This window comes from Sander vitreus, chromosome 5, assembly GCF_031162955.1.
Source record: "Sander vitreus isolate 19-12246 chromosome 5, sanVit1, whole genome shotgun sequence".
NCBI lineage: Eukaryota > Metazoa > Chordata > Actinopteri > Perciformes > Percidae > Sander > Sander vitreus.
Genome location: NC_135859.1, coordinates 14,751,367 through 14,771,149, shown reverse-complemented (window position 1 = coordinate 14,771,149; position 19,783 = coordinate 14,751,367). Strand labels below are relative to the sequence as shown.

The window sequence follows — 19,783 nt, the reverse complement described above, 5'->3', positions numbered from 1 at the left end:
CCATGTAGCATCATCCACAATTAGTTGTGAAGACATTGTACTCTAGATTGTGTTTTATTGGTGAGCTAATTCTGATAAATTAAACACTATTTCAGGCTACACCGCAAACGCGGTTGGTTAATATTATTATAACATTAACTAGCTGACTAGCAAAGGGAGCTTATTGTCACTAACTTTCAGTGGCTTAAATGCCAGAGAATGCATGAAATTACAACCAGTTATTTATCTGACAATATATCCTGAATTGTACTTGTAACATGGGCTAATGGGAAAAGGTAGAGGTGACATGCAACTTTGTGTCTGAAAGGGGTAACCTAACCAACGCCGTGGCTTGTTGAGTCAGTGGCATGAATCTACCGTGAACCAAATTAACCTCAAAAACATTAAGTTTAGTACTGTTTTCCGAGCTCACTCACTTTGGGCTTGTAGCCAAGGCCGTTTGCTGGCATCAGGAGGAGGGCTGCTGTCTTGACGGCGCTTAAAAAAACTGGCAGATATCCACTTTTAAAATCCATTCATTACATGAGACGCGATGTAGTAGGCTAGTGACTGACGAATGCAGTCTTTGATGCAGTCTGCTACTTCCTGCTGGCTACACAAGAGATTGGTCAACACTTACAGTCCCATAATGCAGCGCAATATGGATAGACTTCGTCTTAGGTTTAACAACCTATGAAACTAATGAACAGTATGAAACTAAAACGACATAAGCTTAATTTAGAATGGCTTAGGAACGATAGGCTATTTAGAGGTGGATAAACGCAATTTAGAGGTGGATAAACGCACTTTGGATGTGGGTAAATGCTATTTCTGAATTTCGGGAAGTGCGTAAACGGCATTTACATGCGTTTAGCCTCCACTACATCCCTGGCTGGAACACTGTTTGTTATGTTTCGTGGTGCCGGTTGGCACGGTTTGTTTTTGTTGCCGTTTGTGGAGCCTGGGCTTTCTACAGAGACCGCGTTTTTTTACAGTGTGTTCAGGGGACAAGCAGCTAGCAGATAGTGAGGAGATGTTTGCTGTATGTGACAAAAAATGTTGTAGCCTAAAAAACGTGTGACATTGCTTAGAGCACCTTTCACGTCTGCTGCAGTGTCACTCGGCAGTAGCTTTAGGGGCAGGCTTACAAAAACACTGAAAGAGTGTAGTTTAAATTTGCTTTTGTTTCATATCTACTTCAGTGATTCACATTAGTTAATTTCAAATATGCGCAGAGAATGACCGGCACGCAACTGTGTTGGTGATGATTGATGTGCTGATGTGTACATCTCAAGAAGAATTATAATTTGACCATGATATGATTCAGCACGTCGTCTAAAGCAGTTATAGTAATGTTGACACACACACACACACACACACACACACACACACACAGATATGCATAACGTGACACATTCAAATTTGGATTTCTAAATGGTCCAACAAACAAAACCTCAGTAGCTTCTCCGGTATTTTAAACTACATTTCCCACACGCTTTGGCGTCATTTCCATTTCCCATAACCCTTTGCGCCGCTGCTCTACCGCTCACAGGAACAAGAAGGTCGCACATAACAACGCTGTACTGAGGCAGAGAAGAAACCAGACTGTAATCATGCTGGGACAAGCTGTAAGGCGATTCACAACGTCTGCTGTTCGTTCTTCACACTATGGTGAAGGACCAGGACAGGTGAGATTATCTCCTAAAAGCAGAATTAACGTTATTGTCTTAAATGTGATCTTATCTGTATCCGGCCTTGTCTGTATCCACATCCTAACGTTAGCTGGCCTTGGAGGTCAGACCAGCGTTATAGCAATGCTACACAGGCATGTGTATTTTCTACTTTACAGTGTAACCAAACATTTTAAAGACGAGGACAGCCTTATGACAGCAAGTGTTGATTTGTTGAGGAAAGCCTGGGAAGGCCACCTGTTGGCTAGCGTTAACGTCGTGGCTAAGATGGTAGCTAACTATTAGCTAATTCCATCAATGCTACCAAGTTAGCAAGCCCTTTAGCACCCAGAATAAGCCAGTTAAAGCTTTCTACAGTGCTTGCCTGCATTTAATAAGATGCAGGTATCTTGGCAAGACAAAAGTAAACCCACAAACGCTTACAGTAATGTGAATATTAATACCTGAACGAAGTTGTTCAGTAACGTTACTTCCGGCTAATTGCTGAAAGGTCACAGCAGGATGCTAACAACAAGCCAACCTGGAGAAAGGTGCTCTTCACGTTTTGGTATTGCCGAGAGTAGACCGCCTGTGGCAGTTTTGCAGACTGAAGTTTGCATACTCTAGAATTAAATATAGAATAATGGTTATTGATGCTGTAGCTGCCTCGGATGAAAGAAATAGCGGACGTCACTAAATTAGTTGACATAAACCTGGCAGTTTAATCCGTTCAATGTGTATTTTAGTACCCCGCATTGATAAATGCATATAATGAAGTAGTTTGGTGTTGAATACTGCTACTTTGGGCCCTAGTTGCATTATCCAAGGAGCTACTTCAGTTTATTGCAAAGTGTATTTGTCATGTGAACTGCTGGATTCATATTATACAATTCATTGTTACAGTGGCTTTTTCATTTTAAAATGCAAGGCACATAGGGACTCGCATCATGTTTGTTGTTTTGGAAATGTACCTAATTGGCTTCAGTTTTCCTCATTTGAATTTGTTGAGCTTTTAAAATGCATGCACTAAAAATGCACACCCAGAGACTCCTAATCACCTACAATGGCCAGTGTAAAACAGCTGTCTCACTTGACATATTTGGTAATAAATCAATTTAACTCTAATTTATACTCTTCTCATGAAGACACTTTGTTCCCCCTCATTTTTAATTTGACAAACCATCCTTGAACTTTAAATAACATTTTTACCCTAAGTCCTGCCATTCATTTCTTGCTGCCTTCTATACCTGGATGTATTTTCACCACTTTGCACAGATATCCTGCATATCATACTAATGTATGATTAAACTGTAAATTAACCTGTTCATTGCCAGGTATGGATTTAAATGTGTATTACATGTGGGAATCAAGTGCTTTCTAAGAACAATATGTAGTCAAAAACTACTTAAATAAGTCAAAATAAGGAATAATGTAATGCAAAAGAGTTGCATTACAGTTTTCCCTAAGCCGTAATACTCATGTCTGTTTGCAGAACCTGCCGTTTTCCGTGGAGAACAAGTGGCGTCTGCTCGGCATGATGGTGTTGTTCTTCGGCAGCGGCTTCGCATTCCCCTTCATTGTCGTCAGACACCAGATCCTGAAGAAGTAGAATGGACCATTACTCAGCCTTCAAGGTAATTATGACTGCCATGTTTATCTAGCATCTGTTTTCATTAAAATGTCATGGTGATGTGGCATTTACTTCAGCCTTGGTTTGAATAGTGACCTCAGACAATGACAGTCCTTCATTGCGCCTCCTTTAGCCTTTTGCTCAGCGGCATATCTTATATAAATTACCTGTATGTCTGAGAGTGATGGCAACGAATGTCATGTGGGTTGATAATCAACGCTGTTTAGATAAGCTTGCACTTTAGCAAGTTAATGTGACAGTTTATTGCAGACATTGATGTGCATCATGTGGGAGTAGGTCAGAGTTGTTGTCACATTTATCTTTACTGATGTTTACTTAGAAATTGCTTTTCTGTCATCAGGTGTATGCAAGTCATCTTATCCCCTTTTGTCCTTTTTCTTGTTCTCCCTGCAGGTCGTCAGCTGGAACATATTTATCCATCGAGTGTTATCCACGTAGACGAATGGGAATCTCTTAATTTTCTTTGTAAATAAAGTTTCCTCAACTAAAGCAAATGAGCTTTTTGCAATTCCAAAATCAGTTATCTGTGTAAAATCTATATGTACATTACAGAGTATTGTCATGTATTATATACATGACTAGCTGACATTTTTGTTAATGATTTCATTATTTTTTTGTGTAATCAAGCTTGCTCTAGTCTCATTTTAGCTACCCAACATGCTTGATTCATTGTAACATGCTTAAGAACATGTTTATTATACAAGATATTTAGGTATAGAATCTTGACCTTTTAAACCTGATTACTAGTTACTACCTTTTTTGATTTGTTAAATACACATTGCAGTGAGTAATATGTCCAGGTCAGATTTTAAAGCAGATGAGCATCTTTTCAGATCCCTTAAGATTCATAAAATATGTAGCCTGTTGGCGTAAAGACAACATATTGTAAAAGTTAACAGATAACCCATAACTTTGTAAATTTAAAATCTTTGTCTTCAGCAACCTAAAGCGAATTAAGTAGAAATTCAAATTGGTTTAAGAGGGCTTGCATTGAAGAATCCGGTCCTCCTGCTCTTGCACCTTTTCTGCCAGGTATTGTTCCCCCCACTCTATAGCTTAGCTCTTCAGCTGAACTACTGAATAACCCTTTTCAGTTCAATTAACCCTATGCTTGTGGCTATAATTATCCAAGTACAATATCTTAAAAAGGGAGGTGTGACTGCTCTGTTGGTGGGAGAGGGGAATGTAAAAGTTAAAGAGGTTTTTCTATGCACCTTTTATTCAGGGCTACCTTATGCCCAAAGTCATTTTTAGAAATTGGCTAAGGTTAGTTTTTCATTTGCTGTATATCAAAGAGGTGCCTGGGTTGGCCTAAAGATATAGGCAGAGACATACGGGGACAAGCTGTAAGCATGAGAAACAACCTGACATACCCTTTGTAACCCCTTGATTTCTCTCGCACACAACTCACAGCAACGTAAAGCTGTCAGGGTTTTTTTTATTTTTTTGTGTTCTCTTGTATTTGTAATGATGTTATACTGCGTGTGCCTCTGGGCTTCCTGGATGGAAGAGCATTCAGGTCATGCAGCTCATGCTAAGTGGTTATAAAGTTATCAGACATTTAATGGGGTCAACAAGTGGGAGCCGATATTTCACAGGAGTGTTGTATTGTCCTCACTTAGAATAGGTTGACCTTTGTTAGTAGCTCAAAGGTAGGGAGAGAGGCTTTTCTGGTCAGAAACACTGCTCAACACATAAACATGACACCCTGACATACCCCGTTATTATATCACAGCATGCTTTTAAATCTCCCAACTGTTTCTTACCAAAGCACACAGTTAACACCGGCATAGACAGACACACTAAAGTAATAGTCTGATCAGCACATTTTCTGTTTACATGCACCTTGAGGTGTTAATGCATCTCTCGTCAGGAGGTCAGGTGGAGTGTCATTATTACCATACGTTTCTTTTAAGGAGGCAATGCATTTTAAAACGTCAACACTGCATAATGCATGCAAATGTCATTCTCCTCAGTATAAGTAATATCTCTAGCTTTTCTGTTTACAGAGGAAATTGCTCAGCCTTAAACAACAAACCTTTCTCAGAATGGTCCTTTATCAGTATTTAATGAGCCATCACAGTTTCAAAATGTAATCCCGCTTTAGTTGATGTCCTTCAGCTTCTGACACAAGCCACACTTCATGATCACACTTTTGAGTCTCAAAGATCACTCTGTTGGCAGAGAAAGAGGGAGCATTCCACTATTTGAGACAAATTAGCCTCATTGAAGTGATATTCCATCCAAACTAGTCTATCTTTTTTGACCACATAGGCTTGAATGGTGGCTTTAAAAAGTTATAATCATTTCTCACATCCAGTATGTTAATTAACAGACTCCAGCAGCAAGTTGTGGCCAGTTGTTTTTATTTTTGAAAAAAGTTTGGTTCAGGGTAAACATTTGACAGCTCCACTTTTGTGCTCTAAACTCTCGTCAGTATGACACTGACTAAACAGAACGGCCAGCAACTACTGTACATTTTGCAAATGGTTCAGTTGGGTACTACAGTACACTCCAGCACTCAGTGCTAATGTAGGAATGTCCCCAACATTTGGACCCTTTAGCAGAAAAAGAGAGATAATAAAGAGACATGCATGCTCCCCCTGAGAGTACATGTTTTAGACTGATATCGGTCTAAAACGTGTACTCTCAGACACTTTGAGAGATCAGGTCCCATTATCTGGGCGTCCCAGAGTAAAACGAAAAACATGCACTAAGCAGTGGGTACTTTTTTTATCATAAATGTTTGATCTATTCTCTGCCAATATGCTGCTAACTGGGGCTTTTAGACACAATGGTGTTATCTGGACAAAGACCACGCTGCAGTACAGTACTGGTGAGTTATGAAAAGTACATAAGGGTGTGCTGGCACAGGGATTGTTGCATGAGGGGTCCTATGGTGCCCACAATAGTCTACATCACACCTTTTAGATGGGCTTTCCATATATCCACTGTGTGGCACTTTGAGCGGCTGCAGGAAGGAAGCGGGGGGGGGGGACCAAAAAAGAATACATTACAGGAGGATTACGCACCCAGCATGCCAAGTCTCTTGCAGGAGTTTGTCACGCTGCATTTAGTATGTAAGTGAGGGGGCAAATGAAGCTCAGCGTAAATTCTTTCAGGAAGACTTCTATGCTTCCCATTTTTCTCTCTCCCAACCTAATCAGCTGCATTGTCATCAGCTGAATGCGGGCGTTAACTCTTTCAGTTAAAGCAACCAGATTTGCCACAATCTCCATGAGCCATCGCGTTGTTGCATTCAAACTTTAAATCGGTTCTGCTCTCTGCTGCTGTCAGTTGTCATTTCAGGCTAAATCGATGCAACACTCCTCCCTCCTCTCATTCACCTCCAGTTCTCATCATTCCCAGCACCAAGGGTTCCTCCATCAGACGTCCCGCTTCACATCACATCCATCCAGATCTTCAGGCCACCATGTTCATTAAACTTTCACTCTTAAATGAAGTCTCTCCTGATTGAATTGAAATAGCGAGAGGGAGTGCTATTGTGTGTCTGCAGTTTTTGTGTGCGGTGTTTGCCAGAGGTTACGCCTTCATTATAGCCAATACCTGGTAAATTCATTATTGTAATTGTCATTCCAAATGCTTTACAGACATTCCCTTGCGCACAGGCACTAATTAAAACCAATTGAAGTCATTAAACATCAATTCCATACCAGCTTATCAACACTCAGTGATCGTTTAACACCATGCATGCTAACAAAATGAATATCTTACCTATAATTACTGCGGTGAAGGCCTTTACTTTATATATAGTAATGCCTCAGTTGCAGCATCACAGCTTTTTATTTATTTTCACACAGCCTTATTTATTCATATACATTATGTTCATGCAGATATGTAAATCACCTTGTTTGCAGTATTTGTGGCCATTCATTGCAGCCTTTGTAGACCGTTCAATAATAGACTTTTCTGCATCTCACATGTGGAATCTAATTATAGACTAATTTGCACTTCAGAGGAGAAGATAGTGGGCTTAGCTTGGTGTAAAGCATGAACAGCTATCTAATAGAAAGACTCAAGCTTTTATTGAATGTTCTCAGTTACACATTTCATATCCAGCCGCAGTATTATAGTCTAACAATTTCATTTGTAACCGTTAGTCGGTGTGAGCGGACTCATTAGTAATTGACGGTTCTATAAACATTTACATACTCTGAATGAGAGTGGGTGCCTGACAAATACTCTACAGACTAAATTACCCCTGTGGGTGAGTTGGATGAGCTCTAATCACCACTTTGTTGTAAACATCTTGCATGGTAGCATTTCATTGTACCAATCAATCAATGCATTACATCCAAACACAGAGACGCTCTAGATATGGCCCACCCATCATATCGAAATGACGAAAATAAGAGGTGAAAGCAGCTGTCTCCAGTCGCTGAACAACGCCCTGACACTGCACAGTCAGTCAATAAAGTTTTCAAGGACTCGCTGAACTCCCAAGTTTTCTGCTAAGCCCTACCTTCCCTACCTTCTCTGTTTACCATGCTCCACCTCAAAGATGCTGACTTGTGGAGAAGTGCAGAACTGTCAGTGCAGGAAGATGAAGTGTACATGCACTTCCCACTTCCTCAGAGTGCCTCAGCCAGGAACTCTACACAATTAGTCCAGAACCTCCAGGGGACGGCTGTTCATAGGAGACATATGCTTGCAGGGTACCGAGTCGACTCATATGTGTGTATGTGCACTTCTTTGTATGTCACGGAGAAAAAAAGTGCATGAGAGGTTTTAACGTATGATGGCATTTTAAAAACGAGTCTGCAATAAGGGTAAGAGAGAAAAACAGTCTCACCACGTCTAACAAAACTGAGTACATCAAAAAGCCACAGAGTCAAAAGCACACATTCTTATCCAATAGAGACAATTGAGGCTTACAGCACAGATTGCACTCTGCAGCCTTTATCATTCATTAATGTTGCAATACATTTACTTAGAGAAAATACATGCACTCAACCACCTCAAGGAGACCTGCCCTCTTTATAACAGTGGTAGATCACAAAGACATTGTGCAGCCAAAGGGGAAAAGTATGTCATATGTCACTTTAAGTTAGTTGTTTTTACTTTTAGTTTGATGTGAAAATAACGGGTGCACAGACCTGGCAGGGGCCCCAGGCAAGATCCAAAACTGGCATAATCTCTTCATCCCCGCGAGCTCACTTTAGAACCCTGAGCGGTCTTCAGTTCAATAATGTAACACTACACACTGCCAGAGTTAATACTAGCAAGATTCTGGGTGAAAAAGTTTTCATTTGAAATAATCATGCCCACTTCAGTCCACGCTCTTCCACATCAAGCCTTATGTTAATGCATCTGAAGGGTCGCGTGTGTGGATGGGTGTGCATTTTACTCTCTTACTTCATACAATATACAGTGCATTTTGAATTTAGCTCCCTTCCCTCTCAATGAAAAGCACATATTTATATCTTCCATTTCACCACCTGTCTGTTATAAAATACTTTTTGGCATATAAAATGCCCAGCTAAATCAAGAGGTTTTGAGATCTTTTGTTTGGAGCTTGCTGCTGTCTCCTTTCCAGAACACAAGTGATTTAAATTAGATTTGAATAAAAGTCCTTCAGTATTTTGTATTTCATTCATTGTAACAACTGACTATTCTAAGGCCAGCAATTTCAATTAGCCAGCAGCATATTTTATTTTTTCCCACTGCTACTTTACAAAAACATAATAATTTGGTGTTTAGCTTGTTATACCCATCACGTTTTTCTATGGCTGTATAGCAGTACAGATCAACCACATAGATGCTACATACATGCCAGCAGGCTTATTCACTGTAACAATCCCCCTCAGTCTAAACAAGACTGGGTTGGTTGGGTTCAATGTGATCTACATAGAAGAAAAAAAACTAACAGTGGAAGATATCTTTTTCTTTAATGAAGCTTCTCCAGAGATGCTTTCTGCTGCGACGGAACAGTGCAAACGTGTGGGAATAAGGTCTGACAATGTGAGACTACTACAGAAGGGAAAGTGAGAGGGATGGCAGAAAAAAAGGAGGGCGCAGTTGATCATTTGTTGTTGTTTTCTCTGCCATGGGTTTCTTTCCTCCCACGGATAGAGAGAAAATATTTGAACCTTTTCAGGGCCAGAAGCTGTGTCTGTTGCTCTCCAGTGGTCTCCCTCCCTTGTTACTTTGACTGGAGATATTCAACCCACGGCATTTCACACACTAAAAGGCATCCGCCACAAAGCTACATTTGCACACACATAAGCCCCGAAACAGATGCACAAACATTGTTCAAGTACATCCACAGAAACACTACTGGAATATGCATACAGTATTTGCACAAACATAGCACACGACTCCAAACACACAACATCTGTCATATTTCTCTGAAAGCTACAGCCAAACTCAATTTTAGAGAGTACATCTATCATACATTTAGTTGCATAGATTAAAGACTAAGAAGACTAAATGCAGCTGTTTTGCAATCAGCAGTTCTCCCTACAATCTGTGCCAAATATACAGGCCATCAATGTCTGCAAAGTTTTCATTTCATAAATATATATATGGAGAATAGTTCATATTTTTATTTACTGTACAGACAGCTGGATTGAAGACAGACAACAGAGATATCGATGGATATGTAGTACAGAAATGGGCGAAGAAGCTGCACGTACAGGAACCGTATCTCTGCAATTGTTCCCCATTGGGCACAAACACTGTCCTGAAGTTTGAGAGTCAGCATTTTTTATAGTTTTTGCAACTCTGTTTACCATATTTGCACGATTTCAGATGTAGTTCTGCAGTAGTCTCTTACAACAGAGATGCAGAGGTACAGACGTAGAGAGGCTATACAGTGGTGCACTATTGTACTGTTGCAATGCAGCATGATAGCTCCCCCATCTGGACAAAAACAAACTATCAGGGTTTAACATGTAATGAGTTCCTGGGAGACTTGAAATACTTGCAGTGCAAAAGTTACAACTGCCGCATGATCAGAAAATTACTCTGCTGGAACCAACGCTCTTTATAGTTTAAACACTTTTCAGTTGTTTTTATTTTTCATAGTTATGTCCTTTGATTGTCCCACATTTACATGAATGATAAGTAACTCAGGGCAGGTCAAACTCATTATATGAAGCTCAGAATGGCACAGTAAGAGTCCATACAAACACATTTTGATCCTACATAGTTTTTGTCAGAGTGTTTGTTCAATGGGCAGGCTGCAACAATAATTGGTTCCTTTGAACGTGGGAACAGAGCCCCAACAGAGATACAATACAAGCCACAAAGGCAGAACTGACTGTGCAGAGGAAATATGAATGAAAGGCTTGTGCCTTGCAGAGATATCGAGGGGAGAACTGGGGCAGAGAAAGGCACGGGGCGCTCCGAATGGTGCATTTCTCTGCAGACCAGTCTCTTCCAGGATGTTCTTTGGATGCCACAGATGTTTTGATGAAATGAGCAGGCACTATTTGGTTTGGCCTGAGTTCAGTTGGGTTTGTGAATGGTGCTTTTCAAAGCCCCGCTGAACCACATGGTGCCCAGGACCTCAGACACAAAGCCTCACTAGACTAACTCAATATTACAAACACAAAAGGATCAAACAACCATTTGAGTCTTTTTTGGGGGGATCCTAAAGAGGCACAAATATTTGTTGTACAAATTAGATGCTATTTTGAATGCACCACTGCATGACATGTAATCTCTATGGTACTTTCAGCATGAAACAACCCAGCAGATGTCCCTCAGATCTGCTGTCAATGATGAGCTGTTTAAAGTTCTGTTTGGTGAAGAGCAAAACTTTTTACAGCAATTACTCAAAGTTATACAAACTTAATTATGTTTCACTTTTTCCAAAGGATATAGACCACTCCAGAGTTTCTTAAGATTTTCATCTTGTTAGATCCTTTACCTTGCAGGCTAACCAAGTGAGAAGTACTGTTATGCAATTCCTCTATGCAATTACAAAGACATACTGTAAGATACAGAATAAAAATCCTCTTCACTGATTAAATAGTTACCTGCAGATTTTAGTGTATGTGCGTGCGTGCGTGCGTGCGTGCGTGCGTGCGTGCGTGCGTGTGTGTGTGTGTGTGTGTGTGTGTGTGTGTGTGTGTGGATGTCTGCACCAACAAAACTATTCCACTGCTCCATAGCCTCTTCATTCTGATAGGAGAAGCCAATACATCCAATTAATAAGAGAGGTTAAAGTTGACTTTCCACTGGCTGGTCCAATCACAGTAGGTGCCCCAGTTAATTTGGTGAGCAAAGTCATGGCAGGGGTGGGTGGCCACTTAGGGGAAAGCGAGGCGAAGGAACAGGGATGGATGAGAGGAAGCGCGATAAGGACTGAGGGAAAGATTGCGGCCCCCTGACAGCTCAGCTTGCATGGCAAATGAGGAAGCTGACTGAACAAAAACATTTGCTGAATCTGTAATGGGAACGATCAGACCACTTCAGGAGAAAGCTGTGTGCTACAACAGAGACCAAAACAAAACTTTCACAACAACCAAAGCTAGATAAGTTCACTGCAGGTTTTACTGCCTCGCTGGAATGAGTATTTGTGCGTAGTCTTCACATAAATGTCATTCCACATTTCCAGTTTTGTCAAGAATCATAGTTCAGTGTTTGTTACACAACAAAATATGTCAGCAGCATTTTATTTCTGCTCAGTCCAGAGCAGTAGGACATGAAGGGAATGGCTTTCTGATGTGACATGTGGCTCTTTCTATTTCAGAGCACCTACATGGATACACAATAAAAACACATCACTCACTTGACTCTACCCAGGAAGCCAGTGACTCTCGAGTCTGCAAAGTACATTTTCTAAACTTGCAAAAAAAGATTGATAGATGTCGCCAAAATATATTACATATACACACCTCATTGGGACTGAAAAAACTCTGACAAGCAGCCATGGACGATGCTCAAGCATATCCACTGTTGCTAAATTCATATACAGACGCTGATGGCAGTTTTGCCTCAGCGAGCTGAGAAATATTCCCGTCTGCTGGCTTTTTTTCTCTCTCTCTCTCTCACCCTGCATCCCACTATCTGCGTCACATCTTTCACACTTTGGTTTATGAATCCAAACTGACGAAAAAAAAGTATCTCTGAATAGAACATGTAGCCCTTTGGCTCCTGGGGGCTCTGAGACTCCAGAGCTTTCTCGAATGGTGCATTTCAAAAGTAGAGAAAAGAAAGATATTCAAAACAAAGAAGTAAAAATATATACAGTATATTTCCGTAAGTAAGTAAGTAATGATAATCTTAGAAAGTACAGGTAATAAGGGGATTCATAAATGTTGGCGATAGTATTTGCTTAATAATAATAAAAAATCCCTCGCAGAACTTTAGCCTCACATTACCAGAATTTCACTGTTGTTTCATCATTTCCACTGGATATCTAACTTATCATCATAAACTCATACAGAAGGCATTCTCAGCAGTATTATCTTGATGCAATGCCATCATATCATAGAGTGCCCTTATTCTGAATAAATGTTTTCATCTATCCTTGAAAAGCCTCCCCCATGGCTATATTATAATATTTCATTACTTCGGTGTAATCTTCACAGGAATAAAATTGGACAAAGTATGTAAGCTTAATTTGATGCAGCTATGGTCTTTCAGAGTTTGAAATTGAATTTCACCTACCTTCAAAGTCTGGTAACACAATGAAGCTTAGTTCTTTGACTTTAAATGTGTTTTTTGTTCTCAAGTGTCTTTGTTCTGAATGTCTTTTCTAAGAAGTTAATTGCATTTTCAGCATGTGTTGTTCAGCAATGTGAAATGGGCACCTAGTTAATATCTCTACTTACATGCCGTGTTGTGGAATACCTCACTGCATTGTAAAATTAAAACGTTTGTATTTTTAGCTTAATGGAATCCTGGTTATAGCAGTGCAGAAGTATATACTGGCAAAGGAAATGTGGGGGATTCTTTTCTTTTTAATGCTTAAACGTTTCTATGGTTCATTCATTCGTTTTCCTTAGTAAGATCCCAAATAGGTCTGCTAAAGTTAAGGTGAATGGCCTGCTTTACAGAGCAAGAAAATATGGTCTAATTAAACTTTACCCTCCATCACTCTATTTAACCTCTGACTGCTTTTTTAATGAGTTACTCACGTGGAACAGGTTTGATTTATTCCATTCATTCATAGACACTAAAATGTAAAAAAAAAAAAAAAAATGAGTTGGCCCTCCCCAGTCCAAACCTGGGGTTATTTAAGGCAATTACAGTCTGTAAAAGTGAAAGTTAAATATTTGTTAAATGTGTTAAACACTACTTATAAGAACTACAGTAAAACACTTTATCCTTTACAGTCATGCTTACAACAAAAACATGGATAAAACATCTTCTGAGAGGGAGGATGAGGACACAGACACAAGACCTAGAACAAGCTAAACAATGGGGAGTCTGTTGGGTTGTGTAAATATTATAGCTGAGTATCCAGCCAATCAGTCCGTGCAAGCCTAGTGTCCCTGGAGCCTGCTCAGCAGCCATCTGTGAATCATGCAGAGAGAATAAGCAACAGGGAGTTTGGGAAGTCTGGAAATGCAGAATCAAATCTGCACAACCAGCTGCAAGGGGAGAAAATCAAGACGTGGGGACCTGGGAACCCAATACATTAAATAATGAGTAGAAAAAAGACCTGCTTTTGATATGGTGAGAACATAATGCATACATGTTAGTATGCCAATGTTTCTCAATGGAGGAGAGACACTTATTAGATTAGCAACTGAAACGTTATTCAGGGATGCCACAGAATGCTTGTCGATTAATTGATTGACTGATTGATTGATTGATTGATTGACTGATTGATTGAGTGACCGAGTGAGGGAATGACCGATTGAGGAAGAAATGGAGGGAGTGTGTGTGTGGGGGGGAGGGGGGAAGAAACAGACAACTCTATCATCTCCTCCCAGACACCACTGGGATTTAGAGTGAAAGACAGTATAGAGCGGTGGGGAGACAAATCGCTTCTCTTGACCTTTGAGAGAATAGCCAAATACAGTAATAATCCACCAGGGGTGGGGGGTGGGGGGGGGCTTTATATAACAGTTTTCACTTTTGGTACAGAGAAGGAGTAATCCAACATACTGCTGAGAAAAGATAAGGCTGTAAGGATGGAAGCCTGAGCTGTCCTGGAGCTCTGTACTTACTTGTTTGTTGGTGTTGGATCTCTCAGTCTTAGAGCTCTGCTGATTAGTCATTTATCACACAATTTAAAACTAACCAGAGTGAACGGCAAATACTCAGATCCGTTGAAAGATTTTTTCCAGCTGGATACAAAAATCTTCCTACCACTGCTTTTAGCTGCAACGTTCTCCCAGCTAGCAGTTTGTTGAGATATTGCATACTGAGATTTCCACTTTATGTGCTTTCATTAAATTCTAACCAGTGCTGTAATTCTCCTCCCTTTGATTCAAAAGCTCTTCTCCGCACATTTTTAGTTGTTGTTGCCAAACGGTACATGTGGGATATAGCCTGCAGTGATGTGAAAGCAGTGTTGCAGCATTATGGGCCTTTAACTTTTCCATCTGTTACAGTAAAGAGGTTAGCATGATGGACTCGTTACTGGTGGTGCCTGTCACTGTGGTGTGCACTGTACTCTGATCTACATCGTTCTGGGCTTTAAGTACTACTTCATGCCCTGAGCAATTATGGGCTGCTTCACTATAGTCTGCCGGATAGAAAGCTGCAGATGTAGCCTATTGGTGGAAACAGTACCGTTTCTGATAGTGAATAATTCATCTGTTACTTTCTCTGGATTTCATTCACTTTCACCTGCAATTTCTAACAGCCAACTCTGTCATGTGTGCTCATAACAGAGCTTTTTTGCTCTGGGTTGAGCACAATATAACAACAATGTTGCTGCATATCCCTGGTAACCAACAGTATTTTCAGGTGGCTCGTTCCCATCTGTCCTTTCTCATTTTTATCTGTAGCACTGGCAGCATGCCAACCATGTTATTTTGATTTTCATTACTCCCCCCCCCCCACACACACTTTTTTTCACCATCCTTCCCACTCATGGATGCTTGATGAATAGATGCAGTCTTGATGAATCAGTTCATCCATTTCTACCAGACACTGCACCCCCCTTACCTGTCTGCTCCTAATGCATCATCTCTAATCATCATCCCTGCCATGCACACCCATTCAATATGTGGGAAATCCCTATCAGTTACGCACTGAATCTGGGTCTAATGGTCCACAGTAGACTGGGAAGGAGGCCGCGTGCCATTCAGGCACATACAGTGGGATCATGTCTTACTGCATGTTCCACTGAATCCAACAGGATCAGGCCCAGTTGATTCAGTGGCAGCTCATCACACAGAGCTATTAATAACTGCCACAAAGACTGCAATGACTTATGAGCTTGTAAAAAAGCATCATCCTCCACGAACGGTGTGCTGTACAACATAATCAATTTCAGGAGAGCACAAACACATGCCACTTTATTATTACAAATAATAAATGAACATTAGGGAGCTGGTAATGCAGCCAATTTGTCTTTCTGAGGGTCGCTAATGGCGCAAAACACTCTGCGTGAACTCACCAGCAAAGAACTTTGGATATTCTGGGCACTTTCCATTAAAAATTGAAATGCAATCAGTGTTGTAATCTTCAGCTGCAACTCTTGCTGAAGTCAATGGTGCTGAAACAACAGCCAGCCATTTTAATCTAATATCAATCAATCATAGCAGATTGTGCTCGCTGGATGAAACTGCTGAGACAGAGATATGGAGGCAGGTTCTGTTGGTGGCGTACAAAGCCACTACATATTCTACGTTAAGACAAATGTTGAGGGACAAAATGTCCCCCATAGACAATGTCCCCCTGACTTTGCATTATGAGTTTTATACCAACAGTTTGAACTCTATTTGACTTTCTATGAATATATTTGCCTGTTCTTTAAAATGGGGATGTCCTTGTCTGTCTGCTCCCTTCGCTTCCTATGCTCATTAAATATCCTCTCATCAGGGCTCAGGGTCATGGACACTGGGCCGAGCTGTCTGCGTTATCTGTGGTGTGGAATACCAGAGTGCCAGTCAGACAACCACACCTTTGCCCCCCCCCCACCACACTCAGCTCTAATGAAAGAGATGAATTATTGCTCAGGGTGTCCAGAGTTTCACAGAAAGTGACATCAGCAAGAGCCACAATAAAGCTGTACCTAACGTCTACACAGAGAGGGTAAGTTTGTGTTTTGCATACATTGTGTAGTATAGTGTGTGTGTGTGTGTGTGTGTGTGTGTGTGTGTGTGTGTGTGTGTGTGTGTGTGTGTGTGTGTGTGTGTGTGTGTGTGTGGAAAAGGGAAAGCACGTAGCGGGAGTGGGAGTGTCACTGTGTCGGGGTAGGAAGAGAGAGAAAGTGTACACACACACACACACACACACACACACACACACACACACACACACACACACACACACAAACACCGCAGCCCTCCTTCCCCCTACGATTCAGTGGCTCAGTAAAGCCCAGACATCGTAAACAGGATTTATGTCATTTAATTAAGCTTTTGCACAATTACCTTTATTTACAGCTGCACGAAGCAGGCAATGGGGAACTCATGGCAGTGTGAGCCAAACAGAGAGGTCGTAATTTCTGTCCTTTACTTCTCATTGTTCCCAAGCTATAAGAACAACACTCCTGAGTACGTACCGTAGGCTACATGTTTAACTTGGTGGAGCTGCATATTTGCTTTTATTGCAAATCAGTTGTTCCCGTGTAATAGTAATTATATTCAATTCATAATTCAGTTTCTGGATATTCCACATAGTTTGTTCAAGGACATGGATGGCCTTTGTGGGTTTTTTTTAAGATTATGTTTGGGGAATTCCAGGCCTTTATTTGTACAGGACAGCTTAGACTTGAAAGGGGAGAGAGAGGGGGAACAACATGCAGCAAAGGGCCGCAGGGTGGAGTAAATCTAAATCTATACTCCTCAGGATGAATTTATCCTGACATTCTGCATTTTCTTATGTTATCATCTCCTATTAACATACAGCTTTCATTCCCACCAATCTGTTCCCCAATTTGTGATGATACGTGTGGTTGACATTTCTCATAATGGTGATGTATTTTCCTGCTTTTTTCATATAGCAGTATAAGGACACTTGCTTCAGCTTTGATGTTACAGTGCCATCTACTGGCCTGTCTAAAAATGGTCCGATGATGTTGCTGGCTGTGGATACAGAAGACATATCAAAACATGTGATTCTGTGTACCATCCCCGTTTGCTTTGACAACAACAGGGGCCCTCTCTGACAACTGTTCCCATCTCTGTGTCAAACCACCAGAACACATGGCAGTGTCTGTGTGTGCTGGATCTCCGCCATGTGGAAGCCTCACACAGACGCACTGTGACTGACTGTTGGCATTGTTGTCACTCCAGGAGGAGTCTTATCAAAATGGGCATTGTGAAGCAAAAGTCACACAACATCCTCACTGTAGATGTTTCATTTAAAAGATGCATCACATTGCATCTAACGTAAGCGATATATCAACACAAGGTGTTCTGTGCATTATCTATCATTATCTATAATTACTTTTTTAATAAGTTCATTTGGTTTTTGTAGATAAATGGTAAAGTGTGTATTCCCCCCCAGTTAAATCAGACAAACCATCTCTTGTTTAAGGGTTGCAGGATCTGGCCAGGAGAGGGGGCTTTACCCACACTTTTCCTCTGACTGACTGGAGTTAGACCCAGCATGAAGAACATCAAGTCACAACCAGGGGCGGTTCTACATTGAATTACACCCAGGGCGAGACCCCCTTCGCCCCTGGTCACAACAATATCTTTCTGCCAGCTTTCTTGAAATTGATACTTCAAATTAACTTAAATTCATTTAAATAATTAAGCAGCGCTGTTTTTAAAAAGTGCTTCTGGGCTAGTAAATGCATTGTGTAAATATGATTAAAGTTCAACTTACTGTATATATCTACTCATCTACTTATAAATAATATATAATAGCCTATATACTATTATAATAATGTACTAGTGTTGGTGAATAGCAGAACCAGTATGTCTCTCTCTTTACATCAGGCCGTGCCCTGTCCTCCTAAGAATAGCCTGCTGTTTGCTTTTTTCGTCAACCCCTCTGAATGGGATGGGACATGAAACTAAGCTCAGAAATGCAACAGGCCCCAGAGGCACCGCGACTGAATGCCGGGCTTTACTTCTCATTAGGTCCTCATAAAGAGGCTTTTGGATGCTACTGGCCTCGGGGAGGTCTGTGAAGGAAAGTAAAAAAGAAAAAAAACAAAGACAGAAAAATTAAGAGGCAGATGGAAAAAAAGAACAGAACAAAAATATGGAGAGTCTGGATTGGCGACAAACACAATGAATTCAGAAATCTATCTATCTATCTATCTATCTATCTATCTTTCTATCTATCTATCTATCTTTCTATCTATCTATCTATCTATCGATCTATCTATCTATCTATCTTTCTATCTATCTATCTATCTATCGATCTATCTATCTATCTATCTATCTATCTATCTATCTATCTATCTATCTATCTATCTATCTATCTATCTATCTATCTATCTGTCTGTCTGTCTATCTATCTATCTATCTATCTATCTATCTATCTATCTATCTATCTATCTATCTATCTATCTATTTATCTATCTAGCAATCTATCTATCTATCTATCTATCTATCTATTTATCTATCTAGCAATCTATCTATCTATCTATCTATCTATCTATCTATCTATCTATCTATCTATCTCTATCTCACACAGAGTTTGCATGTGCAGAGCAGAAGGCCACAGCAGTCATCTCCTCCCAGGGCTTCTCCAGTGACCTTTTATCACAGATGGGCATCCGTCACTTACATTCAGTCTCATTAGCAGTTAACACACATGCTCACAGACACATTTTAACTTTTAACGTCAATTCTAAAAGCCCATGCCATAATTGCAGTACAATGTTGAGAGAAAACTGTATCACGCAGCCCTGGATTATGACTTCATTCAACTGCCATTGTCATAGAAAGTGAACAGCAAAAAAACAATTTCACTCACTGTACTGCTGCAGCCATTGTCTCCGGGGCATTTTTACAGTGTTTTGGATGGTGAAGGGAAGAAGGGTAAAAATAGTTCCAGTCTAGCCAGCAATGATAAAACCATACCTGCTGATCCGGCGGCTACCCTTCATCCGCTTTTGAAGACAAAAAGCCAAGAGGAACATTAAGAACTCCTATTCAATCATGCACAAAAACACACTGCTAAAGTCTACAGGGAGTGGTTCTTTGCTTTGTCTTGAACCATTATTTTTGAAATCCCAAGGTATGCCAGAAGAACAACTATCCTTTCAATAAATGAAATAATGCAGCACTACAAGACTTAAATCAAAGGTGCTGGGACATATTCTATACTACCATTAAATTTGCTGAGGAAGCACAGCTCTGCAGCTGGAGTTCAGAGACTGTGAGTGTGTGTTTACAGAAAGTTCATGTCTTTGTGAGGGGTGGTAAGA

General features: G+C 40.5%; 1 protein-coding gene across 1 annotated transcript; it reads left to right on the top strand.

Moving 5' to 3' along the window:
• Positions 1–1,506: 1,506 nt before the first annotated feature.
• On the top strand, positions 1,507–3,794 carry cox7c (cytochrome c oxidase subunit 7C). The gene is made up of 3 exons (XM_078250521.1): positions 1,507–1,667; positions 3,142–3,283; positions 3,694–3,794. Exons 1-2 carry the CDS (start codon positions 1,593–1,595, stop codon positions 3,256–3,258), a joined length of 192 nt encoding a protein of 63 aa, XP_078106647.1. The 5' UTR covers positions 1,507–1,592; the 3' UTR covers positions 3,259–3,283; positions 3,694–3,794.
• The last annotated feature ends 15,989 nt before the right edge of the window (positions 3,795–19,783 follow it).

Bases quoted from the DNA above. Each gene is read 5' to 3' on its own strand.
- cox7c (XM_078250521.1), top strand. From the start codon at position 1,593: ATGCTGGGACAAGCTGTAAGGCGATTCACAACGTCTGCTGTTCGTTCT. The intron at 1,668-3,141 runs GTGAGATTATCT...GTCTGTTTGCAG, and splicing joins ATGGTGAAGGACCAGGACAG to AACCTGCCGTTTTCCGTGGA.